This window comes from Ornithorhynchus anatinus, chromosome 18 (assembly GCF_004115215.2).
Source record: "Ornithorhynchus anatinus isolate Pmale09 chromosome 18, mOrnAna1.pri.v4, whole genome shotgun sequence".
In the NCBI taxonomy this organism is placed as follows: domain Eukaryota; kingdom Metazoa; phylum Chordata; class Mammalia; order Monotremata; family Ornithorhynchidae; genus Ornithorhynchus; species Ornithorhynchus anatinus.
The window spans coordinates 14,249,743-14,270,500 of record NC_041745.1 but is presented as its reverse complement, the minus strand read 5'-3'; the positions used below and the strand labels follow the sequence as shown (position 1 = coordinate 14,270,500).

The 20,758-nt window shown below is 49.9% G+C and overlaps 1 protein-coding gene across 4 annotated transcripts in view; it reads left to right on the top strand.

Moving 5' to 3' along the window:
- Positions 1-20,758, top strand: part of HERC2 (HECT and RLD domain containing E3 ubiquitin protein ligase 2) — a 217,205-nt gene that overhangs the window by 123,815 nt on the left and 72,632 nt on the right. For all 4 annotated transcript variants that reach the window (XM_029083305.1, XM_029083306.1, XM_029083302.2 and 1 more), the window contains exons 47-53: positions 30-172; positions 7,298-7,396; positions 7,495-7,663; positions 7,760-7,885; positions 10,379-10,487; positions 10,734-10,873; positions 12,514-12,704. In XM_029083305.1, the coding sequence (XP_028939138.1) occupies positions 30-172; positions 7,298-7,396; positions 7,495-7,663; positions 7,760-7,885; positions 10,379-10,487; positions 10,734-10,873; positions 12,514-12,704 (977 nt within the window). The remainder of the gene's footprint in view (positions 1-29; positions 173-7,297; positions 7,397-7,494; positions 7,664-7,759; positions 7,886-10,378; positions 10,488-10,733; positions 10,874-12,513; positions 12,705-20,758) is intronic.

Below are 20,758 nucleotides of genomic sequence, written 5' to 3'. Positions count from 1 at the left end.
AGAAAATCTGCGCTTTTGCTTCGTTTTAGGAGTGGAGGCTTTGGTCGGCTGGCTGCTGGATCACCCTGACGTCCAAATTACCGATCACTCAGATGCAGACACGGTCTCCGATGAGTACTCGGATGAAGAAACGGTAGAAGATGTGGAAGAAGTGGAGGCCTCGTACCCTGTAGTAAGCATTCCTAGAGTTGGTTTTCTTAACTCAGAAGCAGCGTGGCTCAATGGAGAGAGCCCGGTCTTGGGAGTCGGAGGTCATGGGTTCGAATCCCAGCTCTGCCACTTGGCAGCTGGGTGACTTGGGGCAAGCCACTTAACTTCTCTGTGCCTCAGTGACCTCATCTGTAAAATGGGGGTGAAGACTGTGAGCACCACGTGGGACAACCTGATGACCCTGTATCTCCCCCAGCGCATAGAACAGTGCTCTGCACATAGCAAGCGCTTAGCAAATATCAACATTATTATTAAATCATTCAGAATGTGGGCGTGAGTTAAGCTGTCCGTAGTTGCGTGGGCATTTTTAAGTTTGACCAGATCAATCAGTCACTAGTATTTATTTAACACCTACGGTGCGCAGACCACTGTACTAGACACTCGAGAGTACAATAGCATAGGTAGGAGACCCGATGCCTGCCGTCCAGTGAAGGAGATAAGATGCTCAAATAAATTACAAAAAGGAGGAAGAGGGAAGAGAGACACCTCACGAGGTAATGCGTGGCTCAGTGGAAAGAGCCCGGGCTTGGGAGTCAGAGGTCATGGGTTCGAATCCCGGCTCTGCCACTTGTTAACTGGGTGACCTTGGGCCAGTCACTTAACTTCTCTGGACCTCAGTGACCTCATCTGGAAAATGGGGATGAAGACTGTGAGCCTCACGTAGGACAACCTGATGACCCCGTATCTACCCCCAGCGCTTAGAACAGTGCTCTGCACATAGTAAGCGCTTAACAAATACCAACAAATAATGGGGGTGCTCAAGTTCCGTCCACAACCCAAGTGCCTAGGCGATGCGGACGTCCTGAGAAGGCACGAGGAGGATATGAAAGGAAAAGGAGAGGGATGATTTCTGGAAGAAGACGTGATTTCAGACAGCTCTAAAAATGGGGAGAGCTGTGGTGGTCGAGTGAGTTCCAGACTGGGGGGGCAGGTGTGGGCCAGAGGTCAGCAGTGGGAGAGAGAATGAAGCCTAGTGTATAGATTCGCGTGAGAGGAATGAAGCAGCGTGGCTCAGTGGAAAGAGCACGGGCTTTGGAGTCAGAGGTCATGAGTTCGAATCCCAGCTCTGCCACTTGTCAGCTGTGTGACTGTGGGCAAGTCACTTAACTTCTCTGTGCCTCAGTTCCCTCATCTGTAAAATGGGGATGAAGACTGTGAGCGCCACGTGGGACAACCTGATTCCCCTGTGTCTACCACAGCGCTTAGAACAGTGCTCTGCACATAGTAAGCGCTTAACAAATACCAACATTATTATTATTATTAAGAGTTCAAGTTTAGAGGTTTAGATGGAGTGGAAAAGGGAGTGGATCAATAGGAAAGAGAGAGCTGATCGAATGCCTCGAAGCCATCAATCAGGAGATTCCGCTTAAAACAGAGAAAAACGGAGGTAGAGACGGTGTCCAACCCGATCATCTTGCATCCACCCCAGGGCTTAGCAAAGTGCTTGGCCCATAATAAGCATTTCTGTGCTCAGTACAGTGCTCTGCACTCAGTAACCATCAGTCAATTGATCAGTGGTATTTATTGAGTAATAATAATCGTGGTATTTTTTGAGCGCTTACTGTGTGGCATTCATTCGTTCAATAGTATTTATTGAACGCTTACTATGTGCAGAGCACTGTACTAAGCACTTGCAATGTACAATTCGGCAACATATAGAGGCAGTCCCTGCCCATTGACGGGCTTACAGTGTAATGGGGTGAGACCGACGGACAAAATCTAGACAACTTAATCACGATAAATAGAATCAAGGGGATGGACACCTCATTAACAAAATAAATAGGGTAATAAAAATATATACAAATGAGCAGAGGGGAGGGGAAGGGAGAGGGGGAGGAGCAGAGGGAAAGGAGGCTTAGCTGAGGGGAGGTGAAGGGGGGGTAGAGGGAGCAGAGGGAAAAGGGGAGCGCAGTCTGGGAAGGCCTCTTGGAGGAGGTGAGCTTTAAGTAGGGTTTTGAAGAGGGGAAGAGAATCAGTTTGCCGGAGGTGAGGAGGGAGGGCGTTCCAGGACGGCGGGAGGACGTGGGCCGGGGGTCGACGGCGGGATAGGCGAGAACCGGGGACGGTGAGGGGGTGGGCGGCAGAGGAGCGGAGCGTGCGGGGTGGGCGGTAGGAAGAGAGACGGGAGGAGAGGTAGGAGGGGGCAAGGTGATGGAGAGCCTTGAAGCCCAGAGTGAGAAGTTTTTATTTCGTGCGGAGGTTGATAGGCAACCACTGGAGTTGTTCAAGGAGGGGACTTGAGAAACAGTGCCAGGCACTGTACTAAGCGCTGGGATGGATCCAAACGAATTGGGCTGGACGCAGTCCCTGTCCCACATGGGGCGCCCGGACTCGATCCCCATTTTACAGATGAGGTAACTGAGGCACAGAGAAGCGAAGCGGCATGCCATGCCCAAGGTCACACATCAGATAAGTGGCAGGGCTGGGATTAGAACCTATGACTTTGTGACTCCCAAGCCCGTGCTCTCTCTGCTATGCCACGCTGCTCTCGGTGCCGAGCGTTCGCTATGTGCGGAGCACTGTATTAAGCGCTCAGTACAGTACAACAGAATTAGCCGACTTGTTTCCTGTCCATAACGAGCTCACGGACTAGAGGGGGAGAGGGGCATTAATATAAACAAATAAGTAATCTGTAATAAATAATTTAAAGATCGGTACATAGGTGCCGTGGGCTTGGGTGCGGGGCGAATATCAAATGTCCAAAGGTCACAGGTCCAAGTATATAGACGACGCAGGAGGGAGAGCAAGCTGAGGAAAAGAGGGCTTAATTGGGGAAAGCCTCTTGGAGATGTGACCGTAATAACACTTTGAAGGTGGAGAGGGTGGTGGTCTGGTAATAATAATATTGTTGGCATTTGTTAAGTGCCTACTATGTGCCGAGCACTGTTCTAAGCGCTGGGGTAGATACAGGGTCATCAAGTTGTCCCACATGAGGCTCACAGTTAATCCCCATTTTCCAGATGAGGTCACTGAGGCACAGAGAAGTGAAGTGACTTGCCCACAGTCACACAGCCGACAAGCGGCGGAGCCGAGATTAGAACCTATGACCTCGGACTCCCAAGTCCGGGTTCTTTCCACTGAGCCTCACTGCTTCTCTCGCTGTCTATATATGGAGAGGGAGGGAGTGAATACTAGGCTAGCCGGAGGATGCGGGAAGGGGTTCGGCAGGGACATAATTGAGACGGGGGTACAGTGAGAAAGCTGGTGCTAGAGGAGCCAACTGTGCAGGCTGGGTCGTTGTAGATCAGTGAGGTGGGAGATAGGATGAGGCCACCTGACTGACTTCTTTAAAGACAATGCTACGGAGTTTCTGTTCAGTGCAGAGGTGGAATCGGAGGTTCTTGAGGAGTGGGAAGACGTGGACTGAACGTCCTCGTTGAAGTATGCACAGCAGTGAAGTGGGGAGTGGGGGAGGAGTGGGGTGGGGAGTGGGGAGAGGCCGGGAGATGACCAGACAACAAGGGGCAGATGCAAGGAGTGGAGATGGGTTAGGATAAGTGCCCGCATCAGCGAGGGGGTAGTTTGGTTGGAGAGGAAAGGGCAGATTTTAGCGATGTGGTGAACTGACGGTATTTGGTGGGAGATTGAACATGTGGGTTGAGTGAGAGCGACGAGTCGAGGACAGTGCCGGGGCTTTACGGGCTTGCGAGATAGGGAGGATAGTAGTCTTGTCCACAGTAATGGGAAAGACGGGGAGGACAGTGTTTATATGGGACGATGAGGGGTTCTGCTTTGGACATACTAAGTTTGAGGCGTCAGCCGGCAGTCCAGGAAGAGATGTCCCGAGGGCATTAGGAAAGGTGAGTTTGCGGGATTAGGGCTGGAGATGTAGATTTGGGGATCGACTGCATAGAGACTGTAGTTGAAGCCGTGACAGTGAATGAGGTCGCCACGGGAATGGGTGTAGGTGGAGACTCAAGGCTCTCCATCAACTTGCCCCTTCCTACCTCTCCTCCCTTCTCTCTTTCTACCGCCCACCCCGCACGCTCCGCTCCTCCGCCGCCCAACTCCTCACCCACCCCGTTCTCGCCTATCCCGCCGTCGACCCCCGGGCCACGTCCTCCCGCGGTCCCAGAATGCCCTCCCTCCTCACCTCCGCCAAACTGATTCTCTTCCCCTCTTCAAAACCCTACTTAAAGCTCACCTCCTCCAAGGGGCCTTCCCAGACTGAGCTCCCCTTTTCCCTCTGCTCCCTCTACCCCCCACCTTCACCTCTCCGCAGCTAAACCCTTTTCTCCCCCCTTTCCCTCTGCTCCTCCCCCTCTCCCGTCCCATCCCCTCGGCACTGTACTCGTCCACTCAACTGTATATATCTTCATTACCCTATTTATTTTGTTAATGAGATGTACATCACCTTGATTCTATTTATTTACTATTGTTTTAATGAGATGTTCTTCCCCTCGATTCTATTTATTGCCATTGTTCTTGTCTGTCCGTCTCCCCCGGTTAGACCGTAAGCCTGTCAAAGGGCAGGGACTGTTTCTATCTGTTACCGATTTGTACATTCCAAGCGCTTAGTACAGTGCTCTGCACATAGTAAGCACTCAATAAATACTATTGAATGAATGAATGAATGAGACTAAAAGGGAACCTAGAACTGAACCTTGAGGGCCTCCCCGCTGTCAAAGGGTGGGAGACAGAGGAGAAGCCCGCAAACAAGACTGTAGGCATTGTAGAAGGAGGTTGTAGAGAAACGATCCGGGCAGCGTAGGGAAGTAGGTACTGCAAAGGGAAGAGACTGGAGGCAGGAAGACCAATGAGGAGGCTGATCGAGGTGCAGAGAAGTGAAATGAGAATCAATCCGTCATATTTATTGAGTTCTTGGTGCAGAGAATACAATGCAACAGAATTTGCATAAGTGCTCCCTGCCTAGCGTAGAGTCTACAGGAGGAGAAGAGAAACGACGGGATCCAAAACAGCCTGAGACCCAGCCTTCAAGTAGATGTCAGGGAGCTAGAGGAAGGGGTCGCCAGAGACTCAGAGGGATCGGCCCCATTCAGTCCATTGGAGAGAGTCATTTCTGGGAAAGATTTCAGCTAAGCAGCCAGAACTGTGATTCTGAGATGTTCCCGTCGACCGAGGATTGCATCTGTCAGTGAAGTCAAGGGCACTAGAGTGGGAAGACTGAGATTGAATGTTCAAGCTCCGAACGGCGTTTGGATGGTGTGTGAATGCCCGCGAGACTTGTTTGGATGGCCTGAGGATGGGGAGCCGGTCAAGGAACCAGCCATTGCGATAATAAATCACGAGGTTTAGACCTTTAACGGAGTGCCCTTTTCCTTTTTACTTCAGTTAAAATCTCTAAAGTCATTATTAAGATGCCAAGATCTCTGCTCATCTCATCTAGCCTCTGCTAAATTGACACATGAGCACCGAAATGTTACATGTCAATCAGTCATATTTGTTAAGTACTTACTGTGTGCTGAGCACTGTACTTAGCACTTAGGAGAGTAGTGAGTTGAGGTAGAGGGCACGGTGATGGAGTGCTTTAAAGCTGATGGTAAGGAGTTGCTGTTTGGTGTGGAGGTGGGTGGGCAACCACCGGAGGCCCTCGAGGAGTGGGAAGTCACAGATTGAACGTTTTTGTAGATAAATGATCCGGGCAGCCGAGTGGACATTGACGTTAGAGGTTTTAACCTTATCTAGGAGCCTTTTCTGTCCACCTAAAATTGTTCCATTATCTCCATTACTTATTCATTTCGTACTATCACGAGTGACCTCTGCCGTTGTGAGAAGTGGGGCACTAAGCCCTGGGGAGAATAGAAGGACACTGATCCGGACGTGGGACTAGCCCAGTGTTCATTCATTCATTCATTCAACAGTATTTGAGTGCTTACTATGTGCAGAGCACTGTACTAAGCGCTTGGAATGTACAAATCGGTAACAGATAGAAACAGTCCCTGCCCTTTGATGGGCTTACGGTCTAATCGGGGGAGACGGACAGACGAGAACAATAGCAATAGGATCAAGGGGATGAACATCTCATTAAAACAATAGCAAATAAATAGAATCAAGATGATGTACATCTCATTAACAAAATAAATAGGGTAATGAAAATATATGCAGTTGAGCGAACGAGTACAGTGCTGAGGGGATGGGAAAGGGGAGGGGGAGGAGCAGAGGGAAAGCGGGGACAAGAGGGCTTAGCTGAGGAGAGGTGAAGGGGGGGTAGAGGGAGCAGAGGGAAAAGGGGAGCGCAGTCTGGGAAGGCCTCTTGGAGGAGGTGAGCTTTAAGTAGGGTTTTGAAGAGGGGAAGAGAATCAGTTTGCCGGAGGTGAGGAGGGAGGGCGTTCCAGGACGGCGGGAGGACGTGGCCCGGGGGTCGACGGCGGGATAGGCGAGAACGGGGGACGGTGAGGAGGTGGGCGGCAGAGGAGCGGAGCGTGCGGGGTGGGCAGTGGAAAGAGAGACGGGAGGAGAGGTAGGAGGGGGCAAGGTGATGGAGAGCCTTGAAGCCTAGAGTGAGAAGTTTTTGTTTTGTGTGGAGGTCGATGGGCAGCCACTGGAGGTTTTTAAGGTGGGGAGTGACATGTCCAGAGAGTTTCTGCAGGAAGATGAGCCGGGCAGCGGAGGGAAGAATAGACTGCAGTGGGGAGACAGAGGAAGAAAGGAGATCAGAGAGACTCGCCATCTCAAGTTGGGAGTGCAAGACTTCTGGGGGAAACAATCCCAGGAGAAATTATATTTAGAAACAACGTAAAGAAGTTTATTACTGCCTCAGTTGGAGACGTCTCTGGCTCCAACTCCCGCAGTTCTGTCAACCTCCACGGTGACGTAGCCACTCTGTGGGTCTGTCCACCTGGGGCCCGGTGGAGACGCAGCTCTTTTTCCTCCCGACGGTCAGGAGGGGCCGCGGAAATCTACTGGTTAACAGGCAGCCGGCCTCCTACATGAATCCCAGATTGGGCAGAGGGCGGGGGGCCACGCGGGGCCGACCTCATCTCGGCTCTCTGCTTTCTTCCGAACCTCTTCTCTCCGTCCTCAGTTCGGATGGGATTTCCATTTTTAGGAAATTTTCTAGAGCTCCCCAGAGTTGTATTTTTCACCCGAAAGCAGTTTCAAGTGACTTCTTCTCTCTGTTTTGAAGCCCGGTGGTGCGGTCGTGACCGAGAGCCAAACCTATAAAAAGAGGGCTGATTTCTTAAGCAATGACGACTATGCAGTGTACGTGAGAGAGAACGTGCAGGTGAGGACCGTGGGGGTGGGGAATGACGTGGCTAAGGTAGGCCCCTCCAGGCTACCTGGTGGCTCCGACCCGTTTCTGACCGGTGGCTTCGTCTGCAGGTGGGAATGATGGTTAGGTGCTGCAGGACCTACGAAGAGGTGTGTGAGGGAGATGTGGGCAAAGTCATTAAACTGGACCGAGATGGGCTCCACGACCTGAACGTGCAGTGCGACTGGCAACAGAAGGGCGGAACTTACTGGGTCCGATACATTCACGTTGAGCTGATAGGTGAGTGCCTTCTTCAGGGAGAACTCATAGACCCGGAATGAAAAAGCCGGCCGGTGAGAAAACAGACCACGCTGCATTCATCGTCCGTCTCCGCAGGTTTCCCACCGCAGAGTTCTCCTTCCCACATCAAGATCGGGGACAAAGTCCGGGTGAAGACCTCAGTGACCACACCCAAATACAAGTGGGGATCTGTAACCCACAGGAGCGTGGGGGTCGTCAAAGGTAAGGTGCCCCGATTAAGAGAAATGCCCGGGAACAAATGTTAGTATTTCAGAAGCCCAGGTTGATGCCACGTTTTGGCTCCTTTCTATCAAAGGGGAGGTCATCACAGCTCACCGGTTGAGCTCTATTGAGGCTAAAACCCTGGTTGCCTTTTTCTGAGTCGGACATCTGGGTCAGAGGGAGGGCCCAGGGTGGAGGGGAAGTGTGGAACAGTTACCCTCTGGAGGTTAAATGAGTTCCATCAAGTGACCATGACCCTTGTGGCACAGTGCTCTGCTCTCAGGGCTGGAAAATCACTGCTCTTAACAGTAATAATAATAATAATGTATTTGTTAAGCGCTTACTATGTGCTAGGCACCTTACTAAGTGCTGGTGTGGATAAAAGCAGATAATAATGTTGGTATTTGTTAAGCGCTTACTATGTGCAGAGCACTCTTCTAAGCGCTGGGGTAGATACAGGGTCAACAGGTTGTCCCACGTGAGGCTCACAGTCTTCATCCCCATTTTCCAGATGAGGTAACTGAGCCACAGAGAAGTGAAGTGACTTGCCCACAGTCACCCAGCTGACAAGTGGCAGAGCCGGGATTCGAACCCATACCCTCTGACTCCCAAGCCCTGGCTCTTTCCACTGAGCCACGCTGCTTCTCTGCATGTCCAGATCCTACTGGACATAGTCCCTATTCCGTGTGGGGCTCACGGTCTCAATCCCCATTTTACTGGTGAGGTAACTGAGGCCCAGAGAAGTGAAGTGACTTGCCCGAGGTCACACAGCAGACACGTGACAGAGCCGGGATTAGAACCCATGACCTCTTGACTCCCGGGCCCGTGCTCCATTCACTAGGCCAGGCTGCTCCTGTGGGAGCAGGCATGCAAATAGTCAAAGAATGAAGTACACCCGGTTCTTCTAGGTGCAAACGTAAGTTCTCAAGAAGACTCAGGTTGAGAAAAACACCAGTCTAGTGTATAAGCCTTATGGACACACCCAAAAATCGTTCTTTTTTTGGGAAGCAGCATGGCTCAATGGAAGGAGCCCGGGCTTGGGAGTCAGAGATCATGAGTTTGAATCCCGGCTCTGCCACTTTAATTCAATAGTATTTATTGAGCGCTTACTATGTGCAGAGCACTGTACTAAGCGCTTGGGATGAACAAGTCGGCAACAGATAGAGACAGTCCCTGCCGTTTGACGGGCTTACAGTCTAATCGGATCAGCTGTGTGACTGTGGGCAAGTCACTTAACTTCTCTGTGCCTCAGTTACCTCATCTGTAAAATGGGGATTAAGACTGTGAGCCTCACGTGGGACAAACTGATTACCTTGTACCTGCCCCAGCACTTAGAACAGTGCTCTGCACACAGGAAGCATTTAACAAATACCAACATTATTATTTCTTCCAGCACCGCATGGTGTTCTGTCCATCCAGGGATGCCTTGCTGGAAAATCATTCCCTAATTCCCCAACAGCTTTCTCTCCAAGACGCAGAGTGGAAAAACTTGCTTTATGGGAGCACTAACTATATTTATTCCGTTATTCTCTCTAAATAAGGTATTTTTTTTTAAACCTAGAAATAATACTGTCATTGCCAGTGAGGGAGTAGATACTGAGTGCATACCCTGCAGAATTATCTGTATGCAGATAATTTTGCAGTAGAGAAGGTTTTTTCTTCCATATAATATATTCACAGAGCTATCACCTTCCTCCAGTTGGTGATTGTGCAATTCGGGGCCGACATCAGCAAACCCCAGATCTCTATTCCGGCATCTGGAAACTGATGCCATCCCATCTGCTGGACTGACAGATCATTTGAGGTTGTCGGGGAGGGTCCCAGAGTTCAGATCACCTCTCCAGCATGTTGGGGGAGAATACAGGACAATGACTGTCCACCATCCCACTCCCGTTCCAGTGTGGATGCCTTCTCTCTTGCCCAGAGAGCCACCCTCTTGTCAATTGAACATTTTCCACACAAAGGACCCAGCACCCAGTTCCCCTTTGGGAACTGGAAAACGTCAGGAGTATTTATAAAGAAACAGGCGGGATTTGACAGCTTTATTTTTCAATCAACTTCTGAGGCTTTAAACCTGCCACTTGCCCTTCCGCAAGTCAGGATCTAAAGAAGGCGCTGTGCATCCCTTTGATATTTTAGACTAAATCCACAAAGCATTTCTTTCCTAATGGACTCCAGCTAGCTAACGGGCTATGACGTGAACATTATAAGGGAGAGTAATTACTTGATCCCCCAACAGACTAGTCACCGTTATTTTGCTAGCAACCTTTCTTTACAAGGGCTAGTATGTTTATGTTGTACTGAAGCTTTTCCTAACACTAATATCGGGTGGGTCTGCAGGTCGCGTTTTTGTCCTGACGGAAAGGGATAACTCACAGTTTATGGAGAAGTTTGGTACTAGTGGTGGTTAGAATCTAAAATCTCACTCTGGTTTCATGAGCCCCCAAATGAAGCTTGTCGTGTTTACCTGGAAACGCTCCATTTTCGTCGTAGCTTTTAGCGCCAATGGAAAAGACGTCATCGTGGACTTTCCTCAGCAGTCTCACTGGACGGGACTGTTGTCTGAAATGGAGCTGGTGCCGAGTATCCATCCCGGGGTCACGTAAGTGCCGGTGGCTTCGTAGGTATAAACCGTCTAGAACAATGATTCAAGCATGTCTTATGAAACCACATTTCTGGCTGTGAACGGGATTAAAAGGAGGGGCTGGAGTGTTGGCAAGGGCTTAACAATGTACACTTAATGAGAATGACCTCATTTGACTTTGTAACCCTGAGTCACTGATGGGGTGAAATTGTGGGTCGACCACTGTAATTTATCGTATCTATCCTGTTCCCTGTTAAAAATCAGATGTGATGGCTGTCAGATGTTTCCTATTAACGGACCTCGATTCAAATGCAGAAACTGTGATGATTTTGACTTTTGCGAAACCTGCTTCAAAACCAGGAAGCATAACACAAGGCATACTTTTGGCAGAATAAATGAACCAGGTATGTCAAGAGAGCATCTATTTGTATTGTTTCTTACCAGCAAATATATTTTTCAGTCAGCAAGCTGTCAGTGCTAATGAGGAATTATTAAACTAGCAGGATAGCATGTGTTCATTTGCCAAGAGGGAATGTGTTCTGCTAGAAATGTGAATGTACAGATGACATGGGACAATTACTGTCTCTACCGTCAAAGCTTTACTGAGGGCATCGCTCGTCCAAGAGGCCTTCACCGTCCAAGTCCGCATTTCCGCTTCTCCCGTTCCCTTCCGCATCACCCTTATTTACTGTCTTTATCCACCCCTCCCACAGCCCCACAGCACTTAGGTAAAAAACTTGAAAACACTTTTCACTTAGAAATTAGTAAATGAAACATTCCAGAAGCCCTGGTTTACTCCGACCCCTCACAGTGACAAAGAAGCAGTGACCAGGAAGATATTAACACATCACTGATGTGGTAAGCAGCGTTATGAAGTTGAAATTGATCCGTATTTACCAACTAAAAACTTAACGTTTTTGCTCAAGCGCCTTTTCAGCGACGGGCTTTTCAAATAGCTTCATTTGCGATTTGGCAAATCTTTGTAATGTTTCCACGTATTTAAAATTGTGCATGACCACTGACAGTTTTCTCTGCATATCTGACTACACCGTTTGATATCTGAGGAAGATAATAGGGAGGGGTCTAGTGGACTGTGTATTTGTCTTTGTCTCTTGGGCCTTTTTAATGTCTTTTTCTTTCATTACTGTCTCCCGTCCTCTCCCCGGCCTATAATAGTAATAATAATAATGTTGGTATTTGTTAAGCGCTTACTACGTGGTGAGCACTGTTCTAAGTGCTGGGGTAGATACAGGGGAACAGGGTTGTCCCACGTGAGGCTCACAGTCTTCATCCCCATTTTACAGATGAGGGAACTGAGGCACAGAGAAGTGAAGTGACTTGCCCACAGTCACACAGCTGACAAAGTTTAGACTGTGGTCCCCTGAGGGACAGGGTCCATGTCTAATTCCCATCTCTGAATTCTTTCCCACTGCTTAGTACAGTAAGTGCTGGGACTGCGAGCCCGTCATTGGGCAGGGATTGTCTCTATCTGTTGCCGAATTGTACATTCCAAGCGCTTAGTACAGTGCTCTGCACATAGTAAGCGCTCAGTACATACGATTGAATGAATGAATGTCCTTAATTATTTTTACTAACGTCCGTCTACCCCTCTAGACTGTTATCTCCTTGAGGGCAGGGAACGTATGTGCCCATTCTGATATATTGTACTCTCTCAAGTGCTTAGCACAGTGCCGTGCACCTAGTAAGTGCCCACGACAAACTTAATAAGAATAATAATTATGGTATCGGTTAAGCGCTTGCTCATCCGTTGCAGGCAGTTGCTCTTAAAGGGAATATCGGAGGCTCCCACGCTGGGAGGTCCCCGCAGTATTTTGACGGTCGGGCCTTTATTAAGAGAGGCTCGAAAAACCATCCGAAACCCGCGAGACGGGCGCCACACACTGACCTGACTGCCGAGTCGCCGGATCTCTCGATCTCTCTCGGGTTTTGCCGAAAGCCTCCGAAGAATCCTTTGGGTGAGCACTGATCTCGAAGCTCTGCCCGAGGATGCCTTTCTGACGGCTCTCTTGTTTGCACCAAATAGGGCAGACAGTGGTGTCCTGTGGCCGTTCTGGGAAACAGCTGAAACGATGCCACAGTAGCCAGCCGGGCATGCTCCTCGACAACTGGTCCCGAATCGTGAAGAACCTCAGCGTGTCCTCGTCCGTGAATCAGGCGTCTCGTTTAATCGACGGCACCGAACCTTGCTGGCAGTCATCTGGGTCACAGGGCAAGGTAATTTTGAAGATCATTATACGCCAAGATCTTTTTTCTGTCATTAGATTACATGGGGAAGACATGATCAAGGTGCCTTTCCCTTGTTTTTTGATACCGCAGGATTACTTTTCTTCCTAGAGAGGGAAGGATGAATTCATTCATTCAATAGTATTTATTGAGCGCTTACTATGTGCAGAGCACTGTACTAAGCACTTGGAATGTGCAATTCGGCAATAGAGGCAATCCCTGCCCGCTGACGGGCTTACAGTCTAATCGGGAGAGACAGAAAAAAACAATAGCAATAAATAGAATCAAGGGGGTGTACATTTCATTAACAAAATCAATAGGGTAATGAAAATATATACAAATGAGCACAGTGCTGAGGAGAGGGGAAAGGAGAGGGGGAGGAGCAGAGGGAAAGGGAGGAAAGAGGGCTTAGCTGAGGGGAGGAATAGTGGGGGGCAGAGAGGCAGCAGAGGGAGCATTCATTCAATAGTATTTATTGAGTGCTTACTATATGCAGAGCACTGTACTAAGCGCTTGGAATGTACAAATCGGTAACAGATAGAGACAGTCCCTGCCCTTTGATGGGCTTACAGTCTAATCGGGGGAGACGGACAGACATACACAGTGGCAATAAATAGAATCAAGGGGATGAACATCTCATTAAAACAATAGCAAATAATAGAATCAAGATGATGTACATCTCATTAACAAAATAAATAGGGTAATGAAAATATATACAGTCGAGCGGATGAGTACAGTGCTGAGGGAAGGGGAAGGGAGAGGGGGAGGAGCAGAGGGAAAGGGGGGAAGAGAGGGCTTAGCTGAGGAGAGGTGGGGGGAGTAGAAGGGGAGCAGAGGGAAAAGGGGAGCTCAGTCTGGGAAGGCCTCTTGGAGGAGGTGAGCTTTAATTAGGGTTTTGAGGTGGGGGGAGTGAATTAGTTTGGCGGAGGTGAGGAGGGAGGGCGTTCCAGGACCGCGGGAGGACGTGGCCCAGGGGTTGATGGTGGGATAGGTGAGAACGGGGGACGGGGTGAGGAGGTGGGCGGCAGAGGAGCGGAGCGTGCGAGGTTGGCAGTGGAAAGAGAGAAGGGAGGGAGAGGTAGGAGGGGGGCAAGGTGATGGAAAAAGGGAAGCTAGTCTGGGAAGGCCTCTTGGAGGAGGTGAGCTCTCAGTAGGGCTTTGAAGAGGGGAAGAGAGTTAGTTTGGCGCCATCACGGACTCAGTGTGGGGGCGATGCCAGTCAGGGAGGAACGGTAGCTGAAGCTAGGCTGCCCTTCTTTGGCCAAGATGGCCTCTGCCAGCGGCCCCAGCTGGTGACGTGGCGAGTTCTTCTACAGCTATCCATGCTGTAGGGTGAGCCGGAGCAGCTCTCACTCCCTGCCCCAGGACCCTTGTAGGCGAGCCCTCGCACCTGGGCTAAGAAAGCGGACTCCCCTGCCCTTTTCTTCCTCGCCCGATAGGCCGCCCCGCTCTGCCGCAGTGAGCACCGAGAGTTGAGCTGGAGCCACCGTGGGAGTGACGCACCGGGCAGGGAAGGCCACGGCTGGCCCTCACGGGGCCTGGGCAGAGGCTGAAAGTACTCCCCGGGCCACGCGCCCCTAGGCCGATTGCAGCAGGCAGGTTTGGGTCGCCTCGTCTCCGGGGGATGCCAGGGCAGGGTTGAGAGCAGCCACCAGGTGATGGGCACTGTGCTCCCTGATCATAGCAGTGGTTGGGTTGCCAACCAGGCAGGGAAGGGGAGTCTCACTGGGATCTGGGGGGAAGAGCTGCCTCTGGTCCAGCAGTCCAGTGACAATGGCTAGGTGGTGGCACAGGTGGTTGCTCACTCATTCACCCCACTCCAGTCCATCACCAGCACCTGCCAGTGTCACCTTCACAACATCGCCAAGGTCCGCCCTTTCCTCTCCATCCAAACGGCTATCGTGCTGGTCCGAGCTCTCATGATATCCCCCTGGATGGTTGTGTCAGCCTCCTCTCTGATCTCCCTTCCTCCTGTCTCTCCCCCCTCCAGTCTATTCTTCATTCCGCTGCCCGGATCATCTTCCTGCAGAAGTGCTCTGGGCACGTCACTCCCCTCCTTAAAATCCTCCAGTACTTGCCTATCGACCTTGGTACGAAACAAAAACTCCTCACTCTTGGCTTTAAAGCTTTCCATCACCCTGCCCCCTCCTACCTCACCTCCCTTCTCTCCTTCTACAGCCCACCCCGCACACTCCGCTCCTCTGCCGCTCACCTCCTCAATGTCTCCCGTTCGCGCCTGACCCGCCGTCGACCCCGGCCCACATCCTACTGTTGTCCCGGAATGCCCTCCCTCTTCACCTCTGCCAAACTAACTCTCTTCCCCTCCTCAAAGCCCTACTGAGAGCTCACCTCCTCTGAGAGTCCTTTCCAGACTGCTCCTTTTCCCTCTGCTCTTCCCCATTCACCCCCTCACCCTCTGCTCTTCCCCCTTCCCCTCCCCTCAGCACTGTGCATATTTGTATATATTGTTTATTACCATCTTTATTTTATTAATGAGGTGTACATCCCCTTGATTCTATTTATCTTGATGATGTTTTTGTTTTGTTCTGTTTTGCTTTGCCGTCTGTCTTCCCCCATTTAGCCTGTGAGCCCGACATCGGGCAGGGATTGTCTCCATCTGTTGCCGAATTGTCCTTTCCAAACCCTTAGTACAGTGCTCTGCACATAGTAAGCGCTCAATAAATACTATTGAATGAATAAATGAACAGAAAGAGAAGGAAGAGGCCAGTGGTGTCATTGCCCCATGCAGTATTAGTTTTATTTCTTTGGTGGGCGACTCCTGTTTGCAGAGTACCTAATAATAGCATAGTATTTATTGCGTGCCTACTGTGTTCAAGAGAAGCAGCGTGGCTCAGTGGAAGGAGCCGGGGTTGGGAATCAGAGGTCATGGGTTCGAATCCCAGCTCTACCACTTGTCAGCTGTGTGACTGTGGGCAAGTCGCTTCACTTCTCTGGGCCTCAGTTAACCCATCTGTAAAATGGGGATTAACTGTGAGCCTCACGTGGGACAACCTGATGACCCTTTATCTACCCCAGCGCTTAGAACAGTGCTCTGCACATAGTAAGCGCTTAACCAATACCAACATTATTATTATTCAAGGCATCGTACTAAACCCTGGTCAGTCATTCTTATTTACTGAGCACTTACTGTGCACAGAGCACTTTACCGACTGCTTGGGAGAGTACTATATAACAATATAACAGACACATTCTCTGCCCACGACGAGCTTACAGTCTAGAGGTGCTATGAAGGAGATTCAGAGTCCTGGAGTGTAGGTGGGGAGGCTTTTGCCAAGATAACGTCTCAGCGGATTGAGCTATAAAAGCACACCGATGAAGTATGAGACGCAGTGTAGCTTAGTGGCAAGAGCCCGGACGTGGGTTCTCATCTCGGCTCTGCCACTTGTCTGCTGCGTGACCTTGGGCGAGCCGCTTCGCTTCTCTGGGCCTCAGTGACCTCATCTGGTAAATGGGGATGAAGGCTGTGAGCCCCCCGTGGGAAAACCTGATGACCCTGTAACTACCCCAGCGCTTAGAACAGTGCTTGGCAAATAGTCAGTGCTTAAAAAATACCGTAATTATTATTACCAAGTCCAGACACGTTACCTGATCCCCAAGGGATTCACCATCTAAGAGTGTGGGGTGATAGGCATCTAAGGAAAGTGGAAAACAAAAAATAGGAAAGACAAGGATGATAACAATTACGATTCCCACTCCCTTCTTTACCACCCTTGCCCGAGGTTTGCACCTTTTATTCACCCCACCCTCAGCCCCACACCACTTTTGGGCATATCCATGATTTATTTACTCCTATTAATGTCTGTCTTCCCCTCTAGGCTGTTACCTCCCGGTGGGCAGGGAATGTATGTGCTCATTCCGTTAGATTCATTCATTCAATAGTATTTATTGAGCGCTTACTATGTGCAGAGCACTGTACTAAGCGCTTGGAATGAACAAGTCGGCAACAGATAGAGACGGTCTCTGCCGTTTGACGGGCTTACGGTCTAATCGGGGGAGACGGACAGACGAGAACGATGGCGATAAATAGAGTCGAGGGGAAGAACGTCTCTTAAAAACCGATGGCGACTAAATAGAATCGAGGCGATGTATATTTCATTAACAAAATAAATAGGGTAATGAAAATATGTACAGTTGAGCGGACGAGTACAGTGCTGAGAGGATGGGAAGGGAGAGGGGGAGGAGCAGAGGGAGATGGGGGGGAAAAGAGGGTTAAGCTGCAGAGAGGTGAAGGGGGGGTGGTAGAGGGAGTAGAGGGAGAAGAGGAGCTCAATCTGGGAAGGCCTCTTGGAGGAGGTGAGTTTTAAGTAGGGTTATATTATACCCTCTCAAGTGCTTAGTACAGAGCTGTGCACATAGTAAGTGCCCAATAGTAATAATAATATTAATGTTGGTATGAAGCGCTTACTATGTGCAGAGCACTGTTCTAAGCGCTGGGGGAGATAGAGGGTAATCAGGTTGTCCCACGTGAGGCTCACAGTTAATCCCCATTTTACAGATGAGGTAATTGAGGCACAGAGAAGTTAAGTGACTTGCCCACATCACACAACTGCCAAGTGGCAGAGCCGGGATTTGAACCCGTGACCTCTGCCTCCCCAGCCCGGGCTCTTTCCACTGAGCCACGCCGCTAGCTGGATTGAAGAAGAGCATAGTACCATGTGGCCTACGGAACAGGATTTCAGGTTTCTCATGGCTCAGTGCAGTGGTTTCGAAAGGCACAGCTGCAGCCACGGATGTGACCTTCCCGGTGTTCTGAAAGTTGAGATGGCCAGCATTCGGGTCCCTCCTGGCCTTGAGCAGAGATAATATTAATAATATATAATAATAATGTTGGTATTTGTTAAGTGCTTACTACGTGCAGAGCACTGTTCTAAGTGCTGGGGTAGATGTAGGGTAATCAGGTTGTCCCACGGGAGGCTCACAGTTAATCCCCATTTTACAGATGAGGTCACTGAGGCCCAGAGAAGTGAAGCGACTTGCCTACAGTCACCCAGCTGCCGAGTGACAGAGCCGGGATTCGAACCCATGACCTCTGCCTCCCCAGCCCGGGCTCTTTCCACTGAGCCACGCTGCTTCTCTAATCATAATAAATGGTATCTGCTAATAATAATAATACTAATGATGTTGGGACTCGGGAAGCGCTCACTAGGGATGAGTGGAAGAATACCGGGCCACGTCTGGTGAGAAGATGGACTCTCCCATCATCTCCCATCCACCTCTGCGTCCGACAGCTCTGTCACCTTGCCCCCTCTTACCTCACCACTCTCCTCCTACGAAGCAGCCCGCACAGTCGCTCCTCCAATGCCAACCTACTCACTGTACTTTGATCTTGTCCATCTTGCTACCGACCTCTGGCACCTGTCACGCCTCTGGCCCGGAACACCATCCGTCTTCATACCTAACGGCCGATCACTCTCCCCTCCTTCAGAAGTCTTACTGAAAGCACCTCTCCTCTAAGCGGCCTTCCCAACTAAGCCCTCATTTCCTCTCCTGCAACTCCCTTCTGCATTGCCTTTCCACTTGGATTTGAACCCTTAATCCCCTCCCCGCCCCGGCCCCACAGCATTTATGTGCTTCTCTGTCGTTTATTGACTCAGAATAATGTCTGCCTCCCCCTCTTGACTCTAAGTTCACTGGGAGCGGGAAACATGTCTACCAAATCCGTTGCATTGTACTTTGCCAAGCTTTTGTACAGAGCTTTGTGCACAGTAAGTGCTCAGTAGATCCGACCGGTGGATCTCCCCTACGGAATGACCGACCAGCCACTGTCCAGGTGAAGCTTTTAGGTTCAGAAACTCACACCGAGGAGGTGATTTTAACAGAAGAAACCGATACAATCTCAAGTGCCTGCTCACCTTACTCTCCTCTTCACTCTCCCTTTCCTCCTCTCCGCATTCCCCATCCCCATCGCTTCTCCTACTCCTTTCCGTCTCCCTTTTCTTCCTCTTTTTCTTTCTTCCCTTCCCCCTCTTTTTATCTCTCCATCTCCTCCAGTCAGCCATCCTTCCAATCAGTTGTATTTATTCAGCGATTGCTGTGACTAGTGCGTCTGCCTCCTCTCTAATTTCCTGGCGTTCAATCTCTCCGCACTCCAAACCGTACTCGGCTCTAACGCACAAATCTTTTGTCAGCAGTGTTCAGTTCATGTCTTCCCACTTCTCAGGAACCTCCAGTGGCTGCCCATGGACCTCTGCATTAAGCAGAAACTCCTTACCACCAGCTTTAAAGCACTCGATCCGCTAGCCCCCTCTTACCTCACCTCACCGATGTCCTACTTTAGCCCATCCCACACAGTTTGCTCCTCTAGCACCAGCTCCCTCACTGTACCCCATTCTTATTTATCTCGCCACCAACCCCTTTCCCCCATCCTCCCCCTCCATGTGCGCCAGACCACCATTCTCCTAACCTTCCAAGCATTACGGAGGTAGAGAGAAGTGAAATGACTTGCCCAGAGTCACACAGCAGACCAGTGGCAGAGCCGGGATTAGAGCCCGTGACCTAATTGACCCGACTGAATGAGCTTAGAGTCTAGAGGGGAAGAGGCCTTCCCCGATTGAGCCGTCTTTTCCCCGGCTCACTCTCCCTTTCGCGTCGCCTGTGCGCTTCGATCTGTGACCTTTGGGTATTTGATATTCGCTTCGTCCCTAACCCCACAGCACTTGTGCAATTTAAAGATCTGTAAATATTATAAATTATTTATCATATTGTCTGTCTCCCCTCTAGACTTTAAGCTCGTTGTGGGTAAGGAGTGTGCTAATTCTGTTGTAATGTGTACTCCCAAGCGCTTAGTAGAGTGCTCTGCACATACTAAGTGCTCATTAAATATGATGAAAAATAACAATCATCGTATTTCTTCAGTGCTTACTATGTGCCAGGCACTGTACTAAGCGCTGGGGTGGATATAAGCAAATCGGGTTGGACACGGTGTCTGTCCCACGTGGGGCTCACAGTCTCAATGCCCATTTTACAGATGAGGTAACTGAGGCACAGAGAAACGAAGTGACCTGCCCAAGGTCACCCAGCAGACAAGGGGCAGAGCCGGGATTAGGGCCCATGATCTCATTGACCCGGTTGAAAGAGTTTCTAGTTTAGAGGGGGAGACAGACTTAATAAAAATAAATAATTTACTGCTGTGGACATAGGTGCTGTGGGGCTGAGGGTGGGTGAATAAAGGGTACAAATCCAAATGTACAAGGAAATAGATGAAATGAGGATCTCGTCGGGGAAATCCTCCTGGAGGAGATGCAATTTTAATAAGCCTTGGAAGGTGGGGAGAGCAGTCGTCTGTTGGATATTAATGGGGTGGGATGTTCCAGGCCAGAGGCATAATGCCGTTGAGGGGGTCAATGGCTTGGTAGATGAGATCAAAGTACAGAGAGTAAATTGGTGATAGAATGCAGTGAATGAGCTGGATTATAGGAGGAAATCTGAGAGGTAAGATAGGAGGAGTGGAGCTCTGCCCAAGAGCGTGGCCTCACCGAAAAGGTTGGAGGGTGGAAGTAGGTTGTGAGTGGGAATATGGGGAGGGAGCCTCCCAGACTGACATCCCCTTCCCCTCTGCTCCCCGCCTTCTGCTCCTCCCCCTTCCTGTCCCCTCAGCACTGTGTTCATTTGTATATACTATTTATTACCGTATTTATTTTGTTAATAAGGTGTATATCTCCTTGATTCTATTTATCTTGATGATGTCTTGTTTTTGTCTTGTTCTGTTCTGCTTTGCTATATATCTACCTCGTTTAGACTGTGAGCCCGCCATTGGGCAGGGATCATCTCTGTCTGTTGCACAATTGTCCATTCCAAGTGCTTAGTACAGTGCTCTGCACATAGTAAGCGCTCAATAAATGCTTTTGAATGAATGAATGGGTGAGAACAAAGTGCTTTAAAACTGATGGTAAGGAGTTTCTGTTGGATGCCGTGGTGGACGGGCAACCACTGAAGGTTCTTGAGGAGGGGGGAAACATGGACTGAACTTTATTTTAGAAAAATGATCTGGGCACCAGGAGTAAGTATTGGCTCCATTTTTGTCC